This window comes from Psittacula echo (assembly GCF_963264785.1).
Source record: "Psittacula echo genome assembly, chromosome: 13".
In the NCBI taxonomy this organism is placed as follows: domain Eukaryota; kingdom Metazoa; phylum Chordata; class Aves; order Psittaciformes; family Psittacidae; genus Psittacula; species Psittacula echo.
The window spans coordinates 4,073,236-4,091,507 of NC_137749.1; the positions used below are offsets into that span (position 1 = coordinate 4,073,236).

The 18,272-nt window shown below is 49.4% G+C and overlaps 1 protein-coding gene across 1 annotated transcript in view; it reads left to right on the forward strand.

The window, feature by feature from the left end:
* Nucleotides 1–2,126: 2,126 nt before the first annotated feature.
* TMEM132B (transmembrane protein 132B) overlaps nucleotides 2,127–18,272 on the forward strand; it is a gene marked incomplete at both ends in the record, with an annotated part of 233,740 nt that continues 217,594 nt past the window's right edge. Inside the window, one exon of the mRNA XM_080628840.1 lies at nucleotides 2,127–2,211. Coding sequence (XP_080484966.1) covers nucleotides 2,127–2,211 — 85 coding nt within the window. The remainder of the gene's footprint in view (nucleotides 2,212–18,272) is intronic.

The following is an 18,272-nucleotide window of genomic DNA, read 5'->3' on the forward strand; positions in this document are numbered from 1 at the left end:
AGAAAGGCGAGGTTGAGGCCATTGGCTGTGCACAGTACTCATGGCTTGAGACGAGGGGGACAGAAGGTGCTGGTCCAGCTGGGGGTGTCTCTGGTTTTGAGCAGCAAAACAGGGTTGTCTGTGCCTCATGCACAGCTCTGGGTGCCTGTAACCTGCACCCCTGCTTCCAGGGACACAGCTGAGCTGCAGGGCAAAGCAGATGGATGGCTCTTGGATGCTCTTTGCAGCCTCTTGCGTGCATCCCTTGGGATGATGCCCTTTGCATGCTGCCCTTTGCATTCTGCTTTCACAGTGGTGTAAGCCTCAAGCAAAGCCACCCCCCCTCCCCAAGCTGCCTATGGAAGAAACAGGGGGTATCTGAAATAGCAAATAAACTGAATTTTGGATCACCAAGCTTCCACAAGCAGCTAAATGATCCTGTTGCACTTTGTTATACCAAGTACCAAGAGCAGACAGCAAGCTGACCTTCATCACTGCAGCTTGATTGATCAGCTTTACCTTCTCTGAGGATACTAAATCTTTTGTGTTCTCTTGGGGTTTTATTGTATTTCCCCCACGTGTGTGGTCCCAGCCCCAGGCCGTTGCTGACTCTCATCCCACCACACAGCATCTCCCTACATGGGAGAACAGCGTTTACTCACGTTCCTGTGTGTGTGGAGTGGTAAAATATCGGACTTAAATTTTTTATGACATTCATAGGAGTGGTTATGGAGGCAAACAAGATTACAGCAAGTACTACATAAAAGCTTGTTTATGCAGGGAGGGAGAAGAAATCAAACTCCGTCATGTTTGCAAAACTGCAGAAGAACCCAAGGGGATGGAGGTTTTTTTCTAGTTTTTCCTCTACTTTTCTTTCCTTTTCCTTTTTTCCCACTGTTTTTATTGCAGTTGCTGCACAACTCCCAGCTGAGTGTGTCCTCAGTGCAAGGCTGGCTCCAGCTGAGGGGGATTTGGGGATTTGATGACAGAGGTCAACAGATCAGGGGTGGTTTCATAATCAAAGCACCACTAAACACACACCTGCTTGTGTGAGCAGCTCACCTGTGCCTGCACTACTGTCAGGTAGCACTTGTGCAAAGCCAGTGGTGCCACCCTGCATGTCCTTGTGCACACTCCTTCACTTCTGCTGCGAGCCTCTTTGGGTGCCCTTTGCAAACTCCTGCCTGTGTGACTTTCCATGCCCCTTTGCACACCCCTTGGGATGCTCTTTGCACACCCATTGGGATGCCCTTTGTACAATTCTTTGCACACTCGTTGGGATGCTCTTTGCACACCCCTTGGGATGGATGCTCTTTGAGCACCCGTTTGGATGCTCATTGCACGCCCCTTTGCACACCTCCCTAGTGCTCCATGCACACCCCATCTGACCCGTTTGCACACGGCTCTTTCTTTTGCACACGACACCCCCCCTTCCCAGGGCACACGCACCCGGCTCTTTGCACACTTCCCGCCCCCCCACACCCGGGCACGCTCCCGTCCGGCTGCTGCAGGCTCCGCGCAGTGACGGCGGCGGCCGCCAGGGGGAAGACGCGCTCTTCCCGGCGCCCTTCGGGCCGCTGAGGGAAGCCCCGGCTCCGCTCCAGCCCCACTCCGCTCGGGGGGACCGGCCGCAGCCCACCGCGAGTGAGCGCAAACTTGTGCGGGCCGTCAGCGCTGGGGCTCAGCAGCGAAGGGCGCACGGCAGCCCCCTGCTCCTGAGAGCGGCGGGCCCCAGGCAGCGCTCATCGCTCAGGGTGCGGAGGGGCACCTGCGGGCCTGCCCCGCGCCGAGCCCCTGCCCCGATCCCCTCAGGTGAGGCTCCGCCCCGCCCGGCCCAGCCCCGGTCGGTCCGTCCATCCGCACCGCCGCAGACCCCGGCGCAGCGCCCGGCTGCCCCGGGGGAGCGCTGCTGCTGCCGCCGCGGCGGGCGGAGCCCGCTGCCCCCCGGGGCGGCGATGCGGCGGGGCCGGCCGTGAGCGCGGGGCCGGCGGGGAGCGGGGACACCCCCCCTCCCCTCGCCTCCCCTCCGCAGGGCGCCCGGCCCCGCCGCCGGACGGGCAGGCGCGGGGGGAGTGGTTAACGGCTCCGCCGCGACACCCCCGGCCCCCCGCCCCGCTGAGCCGCCCCGCTCCAAATAAATCAGCACCATGACTACTTCTGGGCATGGAACAAAGAGGATGCTCTCCCGGGGCCCCGCGCTGCTCCTGGCACCGCTGCTGCTCCTGTGCCGAGGTAAAACCCCGCTTCGCCGCCGCGATCCCGGCCCCTGGGTCTGTTTGGGCTTTTCCCCTTCTTTTCCCCCTAAAAATTCTTTTACTTTATTTTATCTTCTTCCCAGTTTTGTTTATGGCTGTTTTCCCCCTCCAGCCCTCCCACCGACGTGCTCGCGGAGGGTCGCGGGTGTCCCTCTACTGCGCTGCGCGCCCGCGGGTGGGACACACGCAGACCCCATCTCCTGGGCGCATGGAACTCCTCCGTGCACCTCCATAGCCCCCTCCGTTGTTTGCACAACCGTGACCGTGTCCTCTCCCTGCTCCCATGCGTGTCCCCAGCCCCCTGCGCTGTCTGTGGGTCGCTGCCGGGTTGGGGGGAAGAACGGAAAGTTTCTGGTGGCCGGAGCGTGGGTCTGGGAAAGGTCGTGGAGTTTGGGGCTTCCCAAGGCTCCCGCTGCTGCTCCTCGCCGCCTCTGCCTGCCCTTGGTAGGGGGGAGAGAGACGTATGGGGTTAAATCTCGATAAAACAATACTAGTGCTGTCTTTCCTGCGCTTTAATTTTAAGGAGAGTGGGTTTCAACGGGCTGGCAGGGAACAGGATCAGGCCCTGAGGGGAGCTGAGATGCGATCTCTTAATTGCGGCCGGCTGCGAGGCAGCACGCCCCTGGCTGGGGGGGGGGGAATGAGTTCACGGCGCACAGCAGCGCTCTCTTTCATTTTTCCCGATTATTTTTCGCTATTTTTCGCTATTTTTCCCTTCCCTCCCACCTGAACTCGGGAGCAGCCCTTTGGGTCCCAGGTGCGGGGGAAAGGTTCACCCCAGGCTGGCAAACCAAAGCGCTGCCCCTGGGAAAGTCCTTTCCAGGACTTCTCTCCGGGCTCGTTTTCCTCCTCTTGCTCCTATGAGCTCCTCGGCAGATGTTGTTCTTAATGAACAGGGACTGTTAAAAGCAAATTAATTAAGGTGCATCCGTGCTGAAGTTGCTCAGCGACTTGTTTGCCTTTATTGCTGCTCGGGACGGTGCTTGCTTTTGGCCGTAATGCGGAGCCTGCGCTGCTGGGGGAACTTCACTGGGGCTTTAGGAATATGCCTAAATGAAAGGGTTTTAGGAGAAAAGAAGCGATCCCTGGGATCGCTGCTGAGCGGTAGCAGCAGCTGTTGTTCCTGTGGAGGGCACAGGGAATGCATTGCGGTAAGGAAGTGTTTTGGGAAAGATCCCTGCAGGGAAAAAGGAGGAACAATTTGCTAGGACCGAGGCGACAGCCTCGGGGGCACACATGCGATGGACACAAGGGGGTCCTTGCTCTGCTTGCCGTAAAAAGCACCCCTTGCCTTTCGGCTGCCTCCTTTGCCTGGGTCTGTGCAGCCACGGGGGCACTGGGGAGCCTTGTTGAGCAGGAAGGACATAGGGACTGGGGTGCAGGGCATAGAAAGGGGCACCAAGCATGAGACACAGTGCGTGAGCTGCCCCGGTGGAGGGATGGCTTGCTGTTGCCAGTGCAATGCTCTCTACTCCTTTTATTCGAGGAGAGAGTTAAGAGCAGCAGAGGAACAGGTTTTCTGGTGATTTTTATTGCTTTGACACATTAACGATAATCTTTCCTCTGATATTCCCCCCCCCTCCCGTCGCCTCCTGTGTGGGTAGCTACCATGGTGAGATTGGGCTGTGGGTGTAATTCTTCCAGCGCTCTGAGTGCTTAAGCATATGGAAACCCACTTTGAAACAGTTTGTGGTTGCAAACCTACCGTCGTACCCATCCCTCTCCCCTGCTCTCTGAATGCCTCCCTGCACAATGTGCGCGTTAGGAGCTCGCAGTGTGCTTTCAGCTCAAGCTGTGAATAACGAATCTGTCCCCAGCCTGTGCTTCTTTCTCCTCTCCAGGTTGTAGCATCCCTTCGCTTTTGTAGCAGAGCGCTATCCCACCCCTGCCGTGGACCGTAGCAACATCTGCGTGTGGAGACGGGGTTTGGGAGCTGGGGAAACCTCTTCTGAAAGAGGCGAGTGGTGGCAGAGCCCGGGAACGCCTCCCTCCAGGGCTGTGCTGACCTTCCTGCGGCTCGCTGTGCTCCAAGTCGCCTTTCTCCTCTGGATTACAGGGGTTAATGAACCATCTCGATTTGGGTTGTTGCAGCCGGGAGAGACACCTGCATGAGTCATGCCGCGGTGCTGCCATCTCTGCAAAGCTCCCAGCTCACACAGACGTTCGTGTTGGGCACTTGCCATTTTTCTCTATTTATTTGCTTTTCTCTCCCTTCCCACTTGCTGGAGCTGGCTCTGGGCAGGCTGCGTTTTGGGGACTGGAGGTGCACCGGTCCGAGTTCCTCCAGCCTCTTCAAAGTGGATGGCATTTGTTTCGCCTGTCAGGCAGGTCCCCTAAATAGCTTTGTGAAGGTCCAATTAAGAGATCACTCTCCTGTCCCCGGGTCTCTGTCGGCCTGGCTGCTGGCGTGTGTGCGGCTGCGAGCAGAGGGTGTGCATGTGTGTTTGGCAGCCAAAGGCCGCTCACGCCGAGCTCGAGATGTCTCTTGCTGGCGGCAGGCCCCTGTTTGTTGCTGGCATCTAGGCAGGGTTTTTGGCCACCTTCCTCACTGATGGTGCAGAGCCGTCTCCGAGGTTATATGAATAGGTATCCCTGCATGAATTACCTGGATGTTTTGTTTTCCTGCCTGGTGCTGTCTCACTGGCTTGCTCCTCTGCCCCGCACCCCAAAGCAGGTATGGGAACACAGGGCTGGCTACTGGTGGTGTGGGTACGGCAGCGCAGGGATGGGGTATGCAGAGCTAATGAAAACCTGACTACTTCAGCCCCTGTAAGATGCACTTGGGCTGTCATGATCCATGTCTGAGGAAGGACCTGTGAATTGCTTTTAGACTGTGCCTCGAGGGAGGTGTGGGTGGAGAGACATTATGCTTATTTTATTATGTGTCCCTGTATCACTGTACGTAATATGGAGGCACTTTTTATGCAGAGGCTCTTCAGGAACAAAAATGAAAGACCTGTGTTATCTACTGTATAATAGATTTGCAGAATGTGATCATGCAAACTGTTGAAATGTAGGTTACTTTCTCCACATTAGTGCAGATTACAGCGTTTTATGCAATGACTGTTCAAACTGATGTGATTTGAGGGATAGTGGGGTGGAGAAGGCTGAAATGCTGCTGCCTCTTGCTCCTGCATCCATTAGAGCACTGTATTTCAGATACTCTGATTTTACTTCTCATCAGTGTAAATCAGAGCAGTGGAGCTGCTCTGGATTTATGCATTGCTGCTGCAATTGACATTAGGCTCTCTGGGAATGCAGGGGGCAGCTGTGTGACTTGCCCTGTGCAGCGTTTTTCACTTCAACATCTGTCATCACTGATGCTGCGGCCCCTTTGAAATGGGGAAGCCCACATCACTCACTGGTTTGGGGTTTTGGTTATTTTCTTCAATTTGTCAGGCTTGGTTGCAAAGCTCCATTCGCTGACACCTGACTCTGTGGCTGATCAATAGAGTCTGTTGAGGTTTGAATGCTGAAATAGTTACATTAAAAAAAATAAAAATCAATGAAGTGCAATTAATTTGCTGTATTTTATTACTGGGAATGATAGGCAGCTCAAGTCCTATTATCTCATGTTTAAAGCAGCTTAGTGCAGCAGGGAAGGTACAAGCTCAGGAGCAGCTGTAGGAGGTCAGAGCAGGGGGTTGCAGAGGCTGGCACACAGTTTGTGTCTTGGGAAGGATTTTTGGATCAAGGAAGCATTCCTGAGCCAGAGATGGCATCCATTCATTTAATTGCTGTGATGGGTTTGACATCATGGTTTTGATCCCTCTTTGAACCCAGGCAGATGTCTGATGCGCACAGCATCTCTGGGCAAGGACTCCCTTGTTTCTAAGAGTCTGTGCACAATGGAGCATGGCAGTGATTTGGGCTACATAGGGCTTTGCCATTGGTGCTGATGGGATAGAGATTTCCACCCTGGTGCCCCTACACTGGGTCAGGGTCCTCCTGCCCTTCTTAGCTCCTCAGAAATGTGCTGTGAAGCCAGGCTGCTCAGGAGACCTGTGCTGGCTGCTGTCCTGGGAGAGTCCCTTTGCTGAAAGGTAGAGGAAGCAAAGGGTATCTTTACTCATAGTGTTGGGTTATGGCAATTTCTAGTGCTGCTCTTCCCAACCTCAGCTGTTGAGGCTGATGTGAAGAACGAGTTCTGCCGTGATGGAGTGGTGGCTTCATCTCGCAATTTGTCTCACTCATGCAGGTGGCTGCAGACCTGAACTGTCTCAGAGGTGTGAGCAGGGAGGAAAGGGGAGGTGGCAATTTCCTATGTCGTGCAGGAAGGAAGCAGAACTAAAACCTTCTGGCCTTAATAAACATGCTGATGAATGAGAAGCCATCCCACTGAAATAAATACTGTCAGCTCAATGAATTAAATTCACTGAATTTGATTCCCTCTTCTCCCCCCACCTAAATATAACTAATGCTTGTTAATGACAAGCAGTGACTTGATTTGTTGGCATAGCATTAGCACTTACCTCTGTCAGTGGCTCAGCTGATGCGCTGGCATGTGGTGGTAGCAGAGATGCCTTCCCAACTACGGCTGTCAAATCCTCTCGCATTAAGCGCCATGGAGGCTGGGGAGTGTGAGTTACCATGTGGTGCTCTAGATGTCGTGGAAGATACTTCGATTTTGTGCTGTTGGGAGTTTCCCAGCTGGCATTTCAGAGGCAGCTGTTCCCACGTGAGCTTAGGCAGGCAGAAATTACAAGCAAAGAGGTCTCATGACAGAACTTACGGGGTGGGCATGGATTGTTTGGTGTATGGCTTTCCCTGGCTATTTCTGTTCACCTCTGTGATGCAGAGTGCTGCAGTGGGAAGTAATGCAAGTGCTGTGTGGAGTGTCTGGGGTGGACAAATTCAAAGTGGAAGGACTTGGCTGTTTGCACAGTACCTTGCGAAGTGGTCTTGTAAATATTAACATCTCTTCCACGCTATCCAAAATTTCTCTTGCTGCACACTTTCAGCTTTCCTGTGTTTACATAAATGTGTTTGTTTCTGACAGCATTCAGAAAGCTTCATGAATTTATGATGTGCTCCAGATTCGAACATGTTTTCTTTTTTCCTTTTCTCTTTTTCCCCCAGATATGTTCATTCTTCCCAAATTTTGGTGATGAAATGGCAAGAGGTGTGCATATTTCAGCAGGCTATTGAGAGGCAATGTAAACACCATCTTTCATGGAAAATCAGCTTGTTCAAGTTCAAACGCAGCCCAGGCTCCCTACTTGATCAGTTTGCCTGTCATAGGAGATGATTTTAAAAGTGGTGATTATGTCCTATCTTGTCTCTTGGAACTTCAGCCAAGGAAAGGAAAATGAAATGAAGCATTTGGTTTTAACTGGGTTTTTTCTGACTATTTCTTTTGGTGATGGTGGTAGTCAGGGGTGAAGCAAAGGGATGCCGCAAGGGGGGTGAGGGATAGCCAGGAGCAGAGGGGTTTCCATAAGGCTGTGGTCTGCTGAGTAGAATAATTGGAAACTGCATGTAAACCAGCTCTGCTCATCTCACCATGCCTGCCCCAAGCTGGCCCTTATGAGCCGCTCTGCCCCATCACTTCTTCCACGGTGGAGACCTGCAGTGGCAGAAGGATGGATTTCTACTGACAAAGATGCTAAATCTTGGGGAGAGGGTGCTGGGGCTCTGTGGATGCATGGCTGTGTCCCTCCACCCCAGGGTATTGTGATGCCATTTAGTTGAAGACTCTGCAGGCACCAGAGATTTGGTTATGGGGAGGAGATGGTGTAAAACCACCTGTGTTAGGCAGCACCCATCAGTGATAGTGCCACAAAGCTGCCCCAGATGGGAAGAAATGCTGGAAACCCCCCACTGGTGCAATTCAAATTGGGGGTAGATGGAGATGTGGGGACCAAAATCCTTATTCTGGCCAAGCCAAGGAGCTTAGGAGGCTCCAGAGATGGTGTTAGAGCCCACCAGGTGGTGTGGGAGGTGGTGCCTTTGGCCAAACAGTTGTCCTTATCCTGAGCCTGTTTGTCTGCACAGGAGTAATATGTGCCCTAAATATACATTGAGGGAGTTTGGGTGTGGGCTGAGGGAGTTCTGGAGGTAATTTGCCTGGAGAGGAAAAGCATTTCTGCTAGAGAAGGGGAAGTGTCATCTTCGTTACCCAAGAAATAAAATCATTCAGAAGATTAAGTTAGAGGTGCAGATATCTTTGGGGGTTTTTTGTTTTGCTTGTACGGGAGTGTTTCAAAACCAGATGGCAATGCAGAGATTTATTACCCGTAAAGTGCAGAGGGCTGGTGCACAGGACCTTATCTGCTTGTGGGCCCTGTAATAAACCTGCCAGCAGGTGATTTAAATCCAGTATTTCTGATTGGGAGAGTAGTGGAAGGAACAGGGTTTATGTTACTTATGGATTTTATGAGCAATATTAGGTTTTTAAGATGCAGGAATGATCAGGGCATGGCTCTGTAGCACTGGAGACTTTCATTCCATTTATAAAGGATCTTCTCCGAGTCAGAGAAATGAACTGTTCTACATTATTTAGCAGCTGGGCTGCCGAAGCCAGCTGTTTGCCTGAGTGACAGACACAACTATTTTATATCTCAGTTTAGGAGTTGTTGTCAATTAGCTGCAGCATTTGCTTAGCAGCAAGACCTTTGCCGTGATGGGGAAGGAGGGCTGTTTAATGGATGCTGCAGCTCAAAAAAACTTGCACCAAAAAAGGCAAGAGTACATGCACCCTAAAAGGGAACCCTTGAGCAGATGGAGCAGGTTTCTATGCAACGAGCAATAATTAGAAACTCAAATAGTCGGTAGCTGCTGACTGCCTTTGGTACCCATATTTTTATGTGAAAAAGGAGCAAGTCTGAGATGAGTTTTGGAAGGAGCTGGTCTGGAAGTGTGCATGGGGCAAGTCCCTGCCTGGTGTGAGTGTCTGGTGTGGTGACAGACAACAGCCATCAGCCCTGGATGTCTCTGTGCCCTGCTCTGTGGGCTACAGCAGTCTGCAGTGTCACTGGTGGTTTTGAAAGGCATTTAGAGAGCTGGGGGTGCCGGGCCTATGAACACAAAAAGTTTGATTGTCTTTCATTGTGTGCATTAAGGACACAATGCAGACCCGCACAATGAAACAGGCTTTTAAAACGTTGCAACAGAAGCATCTAGAGAGGATGGTAAAAGCTCTCTGGAAGCGGTGGAGCTCTGTCAGGGCAAGCTTAAAGGCCAGCATGCCTCAGCCATCACCAAATCATGGGAATTAGAGCTGGAAAAGTTAGCGAATGAGCTGCATTTCCTGTCTCCAGTGCTTGCTCTGTACAGCCTGTTCCTGAGCGTGGCTGGTTTTCAGTGATGCAGGCAGCAGGACTTTTGCATTTCCTTTGGCAGAGCATTTCACAGCCTATTAGACCTTTCCCGTATTCCGCCTACCTTTTTTCTTCTCTGCTTCATTCTGTCATCTATTGGATGACCTGAATCCAAAACTTTCCATCCTTATCACCCATCCAAAACTGAACCCAGGCAAGTCTGCAAGACTGGGACAAATGGTTAAACAGTGTGTGGGAAACACTCAAAAGAAGGAGCCGAGCCTGGCATGTGGATACATTTACAGGTGAAGGTTATTTGGAGAGTAAAGGGCAAGGGTTTGAAATGCATGTGATGATGAGCCATAGATTATGCCTTGAAAATGCTCAAAAGGCCGTTACAGTCACACTAATTCATTTCCCACTAAGACATTCTCCTCCAGGTGTTTGGAAATAATGGAGTAGCTTAGTTACTAACATTATTAAATCCTCATCTCTGACAGCTATGAGAATTAATATACAAAGGTCTCCTCCTCTTTTATTTTAATGCAGCTCAGTTACTCATTTCCTGTCTTTTGCTTAGGAGTAGGCCACTGAAAGTTATTAGCATGAGTATTGGTGCAAAAAAGGATCAACTCCATGAAAGAAGAGACACAAGCAAGAGAAAAGCAGAAGATAGCATTCATTTTATTGCAGTTGAGGCATTTTTTTCTTTCTCAAATATTAATCATTCATCATTCTTCCACCTGTAGATCTCTAAAGGCTTTAGAGAAGAGAGCAGGCACCATTGAAGACATGGTCCATGCTGTCTCATCATTCCCATAAGGGGTCCCAGGGCAGCAGTCCCATGCCTGAAGCGCTGCTGGCAGGGGTAACAGAGCTCTTAGGTGAACCTTGGCTCTGGGGTTAGTTTTTTAGGGCAGCTGATGAGGCTTTTTTGCTGCTGCTCTTTGAGGAGTGGGGCTCACCATGGGTGGGAGGCTGCTGAGGTGGTGTGGCCAACCCGTTGGCCCTGCTTGACATCTCCAGACCCCATCCTGAGCACTGCTGAGGCGTGTGGATGGTGTCAGGGCTCTCTCAGGCTGCTCCAGAGCTGGCATCACAAGGATGAGTGCCATCAGTTGTGTTAGAGAAGGGCTGAATTAACACTTGTTCCTTTTGCTGGGTTTGATTTGTACCAGCTGGTTAGAACTGTTATGGGAAGTCTGAAGAAGAAATAAAGAGGTGGAGTCCATGTTCTTTATTACTAAAATAAAAAGCCACCAGCCTGTGGTGTCCACGCCATCACCTCCCTGGTGTGACAGAGCTGTGCAGTGATGGGGTCTGGGGACATCTCTTCAGGGACTGAGAAGCTATTCTTCTGGTGTGCCTTTTTACACCCCAGATGTCCACATTGTGCGCCTTATTTCACTGCAAACCCTTCATATTTGCAACACTATTAGTGTTGTAATGAGGTTACTCTTGTCTGCTGTAAGCTCTGGGGGATGTGGGGCTTTGATGAGTATCAACTCTTGGGTGCACCTACAGCTATGCCTTGTCGAAGTGTCCTGCTCATCCAGAGTTAAAATGTCTTTGTGTCTCTTTCTCTGAGCATATTGCAGCCCAACACATTAAATGCATTAGAAAGCTTTATTGCATTCAGCCAGTTAACAGAAAAGGAAAGTCAAAGAGAAGTCATTGCTTTGGTTCTCACACCAACCAGCAAACTTTCAGATGGTTTCCCAAGCTCCCCTAAGCTCTGTCTCCCCACACCTTCTCACTTGCTGCACTACTTGTCCCCACTAGCCTTCCTGTGGCAAGCAGAGCCAATAAAGCCAAGTCCAAGTGTGTATCAGCAGTCAGGCTCCCGTGTCCTCTGGCTGAATGCTCAGCCTGGTTAGGTGTGCGAGGTCTGGGAACTGCTGCATTGGACTCCAGTCTGTGGGACTTCATCATCTTGGTTATTATCTCCAAAACACAGTTATCTCCCTGAATGGCAGTCTCCTATTGAAAATGATATCTTTCAGCAGGGCACTCACATTTATTTACTGCACAGCTTATCCCATTAGTATAATCATTACTCCTTGGACTGGGTTTGAATTCAGAGCATCCCACTGTGGTACTTAAAGAATTAATTACAGAGATGAAAGAATTCCTCTAAAGACTTCTATGAATTGGTCTGGTTGAAGTGTTTTAGCTTTGCTTCAATTGGTGCAGTTCTTGTCAAAGAATTGTGAGAAAATGCATGGGTCAGTGATTTAGATTAGGCAAATTACATTAGAAAAATTGATTTGATTTAGAAAGTGAGCTTTCAGATCACAGGGAATTGCCTGCTGCTTTCTCTGCTGTGCTCCTTCTCCACGAAGATGAGCAGAGCGGATAATTCAGGGTTAAAGTAGGTGGCTATTGTAACAGGTTTGTCTGGGAGCTGAGGAGAGAAGGGCTGACGCATATCTTTAGATAAATGATTATTGACCCATCTATTGCTATCTGTGCATCAGCTGGAGATATGGATGGATATGGATGCTTATAAACAGCACTCACAGGCAGTACATGTAGCTTGCTAAAGAACTGGGTCCTTATTTTTAGGTTTGCATTTGTTGTTTTTCCTCCAGAAATGGCTTTTCTGTGTGGCATACCTTCAGAGCTGGCATGGATCTGGGAACGTGTGCTGTGCAGCTGCTTTAGCCAGCCCAATGCCTGCTTTGCCTGGCTCTGTGCTTAGTCATTCCTAGGGCTGGGACTTTGCTTTTCATAGGCTTTTTTACTTCCTTGGATCAAACTGAGTGTTTCCTCCTTCTGTCCCTCGTCCTCCTCTTAAAGGGACTGCAGTCCCTGGGCTGTGGCAGGATGATGCCCAACAGGGGGCATGTCGGGCTGTGTCCTCTTGGAGGATGGTTCCTGAAAAGCACCTGCTGAGTGAGCACTTCCCTTCCCTGCTTGCTGAGGAGTTTCTTCCAAGTGCCTCTCCCGACCAGCTGTGTGAGAATGATGGCTTGTGAATGCAATGGCTGCTGGCCGGAGACCCAAAATGTTCACAACCATTTGTGAGTCATTTACCACTGCAAATGGGCTCGCTGTGTTCCTCAGGGGAGCAGGGATGAAGTTTTGCAGCAACTGTTTGGCTTTGTCAGATTTCTCTTTTAAAAAAGAGTCAAGAAGTCAGGTTTTGTCTAGCAGTACTTTTGTTTCCTTGTCACCTTACAGAACCCTTAAAAGTTCAGCTTGCTTGCTGGAATGCTGGGGAGATCTCATTTTTGTTCTGGCTAGTGCTGGTGGCATTTCTCTCCATAGCATCACCACCATGTCCCTTGGCAGGAAAATCCAGCTGTGGAGCTGGGGTGTGCCGTGCCATTCCCTCTCCCCCAGCATGGGCTCGATGGAGGTGCAGGGCAAATGTGATGCTGACGCAGTCGGGTGCACCCTTCAGCGTGGATGGTGCATACGCATCCCTGTGCTGTGCAGAGCCTCTTTCATATCCCAGCCTCAGGCTGGGAAGCGAGATGGTAAGTGCAAGGAGAGAAGCGATGCTGGGGAGTGCTGGAAAGGAGACTCCTGCCAGCAACTGAATTCAGTGCTGCAAAAAAGAAGTTGCAAAAGTAGCAATCCATCTGTCCACTTAGTGGGAGAAACCTAAGATCATTTCACAGTAATCAGCCCCCTGGTGTTTAAAAAAAACCCCACCAGAAATACTGCAGGTTTTTGCTTTAATAGGAATAACTGGCAAAATCTGAAGCATGTTTATATGCTCAGAGTCTGTGGGTTTTTTTTTTCCCCTCCTTTTGACAAGCAGAAGCTGTATTGAATTAAAAAATAAGAAAAAATAGATTGCCTTTGCTTTTGAGATCCCATGTATCTGCCATAATATTTCAGAAGTATTCTTTCCTTACTGAAACTCTCAAGTTAATTACCAGCAGAGTTACGGGCAAGTGGATGTTTTTCTTTGCCACAGGTACAGTCGGACAGTGAACATTGTCATTGTCGCATATCTCATGGTAATGCATTGTCAAGGTGATGCATTATGCAAGTGCATCATTGCCATGCTATAGCTATCAGTGCCTCCGTTAAACCCCACAATACTCAGGGATTTTAATTTGGTTGTAAAAACTTGCTCCAGGCACTGTCTGAGATGACAAAGTCTGGGAATGGGTTGGGTTTTTCTGTGTAAGGACATAGAGGAAGCAGGCTCCAAAGGCACTGCTTGATTCTTGCTTATGTGAATTGACAGGCAGCGAGTTGGAGGAAGATTGTAGAGATTTCTGCCTTGGCGTGTTGAACTGATCATACAGATTAAAAGAAGGGTTACAAACGGTGGGGTCTGAATATGGCAATCCCAGAGGTGTCCATCAGGAGCCTCTGTTGCAACATGTTGTTGGGGAGAGGTGTTCCGGGTTGGCATGTCTGTAAGCCAGCTGGAAGTATGTGTCCCCAACAGCACTAGAGGGATGCACCCACCCTCCTCAGCCAAGGCTGCAGCCACCAGGGTCTGTGCCACTGACTTAGCCTGGTGTTTGGGGCTGCTGGGGCTGTGGTGAATGGAGCTGGACACTGAGCACACAAGTGAGATGCAAGGGGGGCTTTGTTTTGGGACCAGAGTTGTTGAATTGCAACAGATGCTTTGCTGCTACACAACAATTTGTAATTAAAACACAACTTGCCATCCTGATTAGATTAAGCAGTTAAATTCATTTGCAATATTTTTTCCCCCTGCATTGTGTAATTAGCAACATACGATGCTTACATTAGCTCAGTTAAAAGTTATAATGATTAATTTGCACATCAAAGCCTCCCCATGAATCAACTGGTACAGCACATAGCAGTGAGCTCAGTTACGGTGTGGTTGTATGAAGTACCCACATGAACATGTCCCCTGCCTGCTCCTGGGGTATGGTGGCAGTGGCATGATGGATGCTCCAGTGCAGTGGTTCCTGGTGTTTTTGTTCCTTCTGGACTTCAGCAGTGTCCATGTGCCTTGGATTGTTCCATAAACAATAGGGTGATGCTTGCCAGGATGTGGCGGTTCCTTCCCTGCGTCTGGGTTGGGGTGATGCAACCAAAGCACCTGACTGACCATGCACCTGGAGCACTTAAAAGTAATAATGTTAAGATTACTGGTGGTTCTTGTTGTTGCTTTGTGAATATAAGTATCATCCTAAAGTGTTTTGGCTAAATTCTGACTGTTTTACCCAGGTTAATCGTTAATTAACGTGAGTTTTGCCTGAAGGCTTTGTAAGTCAGATTTGGCTCTAACTAGTAAAGAACCATATTTAAGCAAGCCAAAACCAACAAGAAAACTACTATGAGCTAATTATAGTGACTTTTTTTTACCCTTTCTTATGCAGTCATAATATTGTCTTTCTTTCCACCTTCTGCTGAGCTGTGAAAATATTCTGCAAAATGATATTTTTGAGTTGATGGAAAAGTACACCCCTGTCAACAATATTTTTCCATTGTTCATCAGAGACAGGTTTCATAACGAAAGCGATCCGTGTTGGAAAAGTACATCAGCTGCAAACAGTTTGTTCAAAGTCTTCTCAAATAGCAGGCATGGTTTATGAGCTCCTGCAGAAGATGAAATGCAGAACGCGGCTTCTAATCTTCCAGAGCAGTGAATGCGGCAGGTTGTAATAATGTATTGCCATTTTCACAAAAGATAGATCTTATATTAAAGGTTCCAGTGGAAAAAGGTCTAGAGGTGTTAAAATATTTATATATTGTTTAAGTTGCTGTCTGAGGGTGCTGTTTCCTTCCCTGGAGCACTGTGGTCATGATCATGTAAGCAAGTGGAAAATGAGCTCTCACCTTTTTCGGTCCATGTAGGTGCCTGTGTATGTGCACATGCATGCAGCGGTGTTAAATTGTTGGGGTGTTAAATGTTTCACTTTCCCAACCATCAATTTCAATTGAATTTCATAAGCCATTAAAGTTCTCCGCTGCTTCCTTTGCTGTTCCAGTTATGTGAGCTCCAGCCATTTAGCTGCAGGTCCTGGGGCATGATTGCTCTGTGGAGCAGCAAAAGTAAATCGGTTCCCAGTGTAGAATCTTTTGTATATCTATGTATTTTTCTCTCAGTGAGTGATGATGTTGGGCTGATGATGCGAGTCTTCAGGTTTGGCTTTTTCTGGTCCAGTTCTGGCTCCTCCCCAATAGCATCTCTTTCAAAAAGCTTTTGTGCTTTGCTTGAATGGCAAAGTCTTATGTACAGAGGAAGAGGATTTCTTTTGTTGTATTTATCTTTAGAATCATGTTGGAAAGATTTGACTGGAGTCTTGGGTTTTCTCCCTGTAGATTTAAAATGTTTATGAGAATGGTACTTACTTGGATCAAAGGAGAGCTTCTGGCAGTCCACTGACTTTGTGTCAGTACTGGCAGTTTGACAGATAATGAAAAAGCAATCATTTCCCCTTCTCCCACTTTTATTCTGAGCATAAAGGCATGGTTAAGATCTCTGTGCACAATAATAATTGCTCATGGCCCTTAAAAAGAAGAAAAAATCCATAACACCCTTTAAATAGATGATTTGATTTTCCCATTGGTTTGTGTTTTGGACTAATGAGTGTCTTTGCTGCTAGTCTGAGGCTAAACTTGACTAAGTTCATGTGGAGCCTGGTCAGGTTGAGTCTGGGAAGGAAAACTGGATAAGTAATGTTACTGCCTTGAATGCAGCACCCACAGCAGGAGCTGAGCAGCAGAGATGCTGCAGGGCCATGCGCTTGTGCTCTGCCAACAGAGCTGGTTTGCACAGCATAAAGCTAAAGAATTTGCCCAAATACAGAATGAATGGGGAAAAAAAGAGTTTCATTTGCCATATGATTTAAAATAGCTCAAGCATCTTCTCAAAGAGCAGCTGCTGGGACCTGCTGGGCAGGAGTTCAGGGCTGCCTGTTCCTCCTGGGGACTGATGCACAAGGGAAGTGTCCACCAGTGCTTTTCAAGGTTTCTCCTTTTCCTTTCTTTTCTTACTTTGATGGCAGTGATGTGAGGATGAACTGTATTTTACATCTCTCCTCCCCCAGCAGCCAAATGGTGCTGTGCAACCGGCCACCTTGGGTCTGCAGTGGCTGCCTGGGGAGACCGGGCTGCCTGCCCATCGCAAATACTGTGCCTTCCACCTTCCCAGAGCATTAACCTGCTGTCATTTCCAGCAAAGCCAGGCACAAGAGGTTAGGCTGGGCCTGTACTCCTTGTTTGGGGATAACTGCAGCAGTTTCATTCCTTTTTTTTTAATGCTGCTAATTGGTGCTCTCAGCCTCAGTTCCAGCTTAATGAAGGCTGCTGCTTGGGAATCATTGCAAACAGTTATGGAAATGTGCTTAAATGCCTAAATCTGTTGTACTTTTCTCTTTATGGGCTTATTCCTTCAAAAAGGATAAATATTCCCCAAGTCCCCACCTGCCCAGGATGAATGCTTTCCTTGAGCCCTGCAGGGGGGGCTCCAGGCACCTCTGCAGCAGGGAGGGCACACAGGGAATTAGTGCTGATGCTGTGAGGAAGCCCAGCCCCTGCTGCACCCCCTGTGCTGAGGAAGCACCATTTTCGGTCTGTTTGTTCCATACTCCAGATGGGGCCTTTGGATGTTGCGGATGGGGATTGATAGAGCATCCAACTTTCCTCCCACCCAGGGGAGGAGAGCATCCCTCCGTCTCTGACCTGCCCATCACAAGCATCAATTACTCGAGCCAATGGCCCTGTTAAATCAACAGGGCTGCTAATTGGATGCTAATGCAGTGTGCCTGCTGTGGTCCTTGCTAATGCCATGGCTGTCCTGCTCATGTTGGTCTGTCTGGCAGTCAGCACATGTCCCAGCTCTTCTTCATGATAGGGACTCAACGCATGTGGAACAGGCGGTCCTGAGGAGTTGTGTCTGCCCCATCCCTGGCTGTGTTCAAGGCCAGGCTGGATGGGGCTTGGAGCAACCTGGTCTAGTGGAAGGTGTTCCCTGCCTGTGGCAAGGAGTTGGAACTAGATGGGCTTTAGTCCCTTCCAACCCAAACCATTCTATGATGATGATGATTCTACATTTGCAAAAAAGGTAGAGAAGGTTTAAGCTGTGCCTCTGTTAAAAGCAAAGAAAAGGGTTACTTGATGGGTTTTCCCATCACGGCTGTTGACTGTAGCCATATGTTCCCCAGGTTTGGAGGTGTGTGAGCTATTCCTGGTGGTCCTGGGGGTTGTTTGGATGAGGGCTCATGGTTTCCTCTGAGACGAAGCACCATCCATTTCAATGTACACTCTTGGAAGCCAGGCCAATTAATTCTGCTCCGGGCATTGAGCCAGTGATGGTAGGAAGCAGTGATGAATAGCCAGGCTGTCGCTCCCTCCTCCAGGAGAGTGTTTTGGGAGGTCAGGAGCCACCATGGTGGGTGTGTTTCCGGAATGGTTTGCAGCTTGTTTCAGTTGGTGAGGCACGGAGCTGGCAAAGGTGCTGCTTCCATGAAGCATCCCCTGAGGATAATGTGTCAACTTGATTGGTTTTAAATGCATCTTTACAAATTGGCTCTCCACCAAATTAACTCTGCTGTTACTAAGCTGTGAGCCCCTGGGGTGGTGACTCTGTGCCCTTGGGGTGGCGTGGTTTGGATGTTTCCTTTTGGAAAGCCTCATCTGGTATTTTTCCAGGGATTGCTTTTGGGAGCCATGTGCTCCCAGTGGTGCCCAGAGGTTGCCACCCCGTGGTGGCCTTGCCTTGCTTTACCCAGAATGAACTGCAGCTCCTCAAGCAGGTGTATGGATCTCTGCTAGTTGTTGGCAGCTTGAATCAGAAAAACTGGATTGAGCATCAGCTTATCCTCTTATCCCAGGA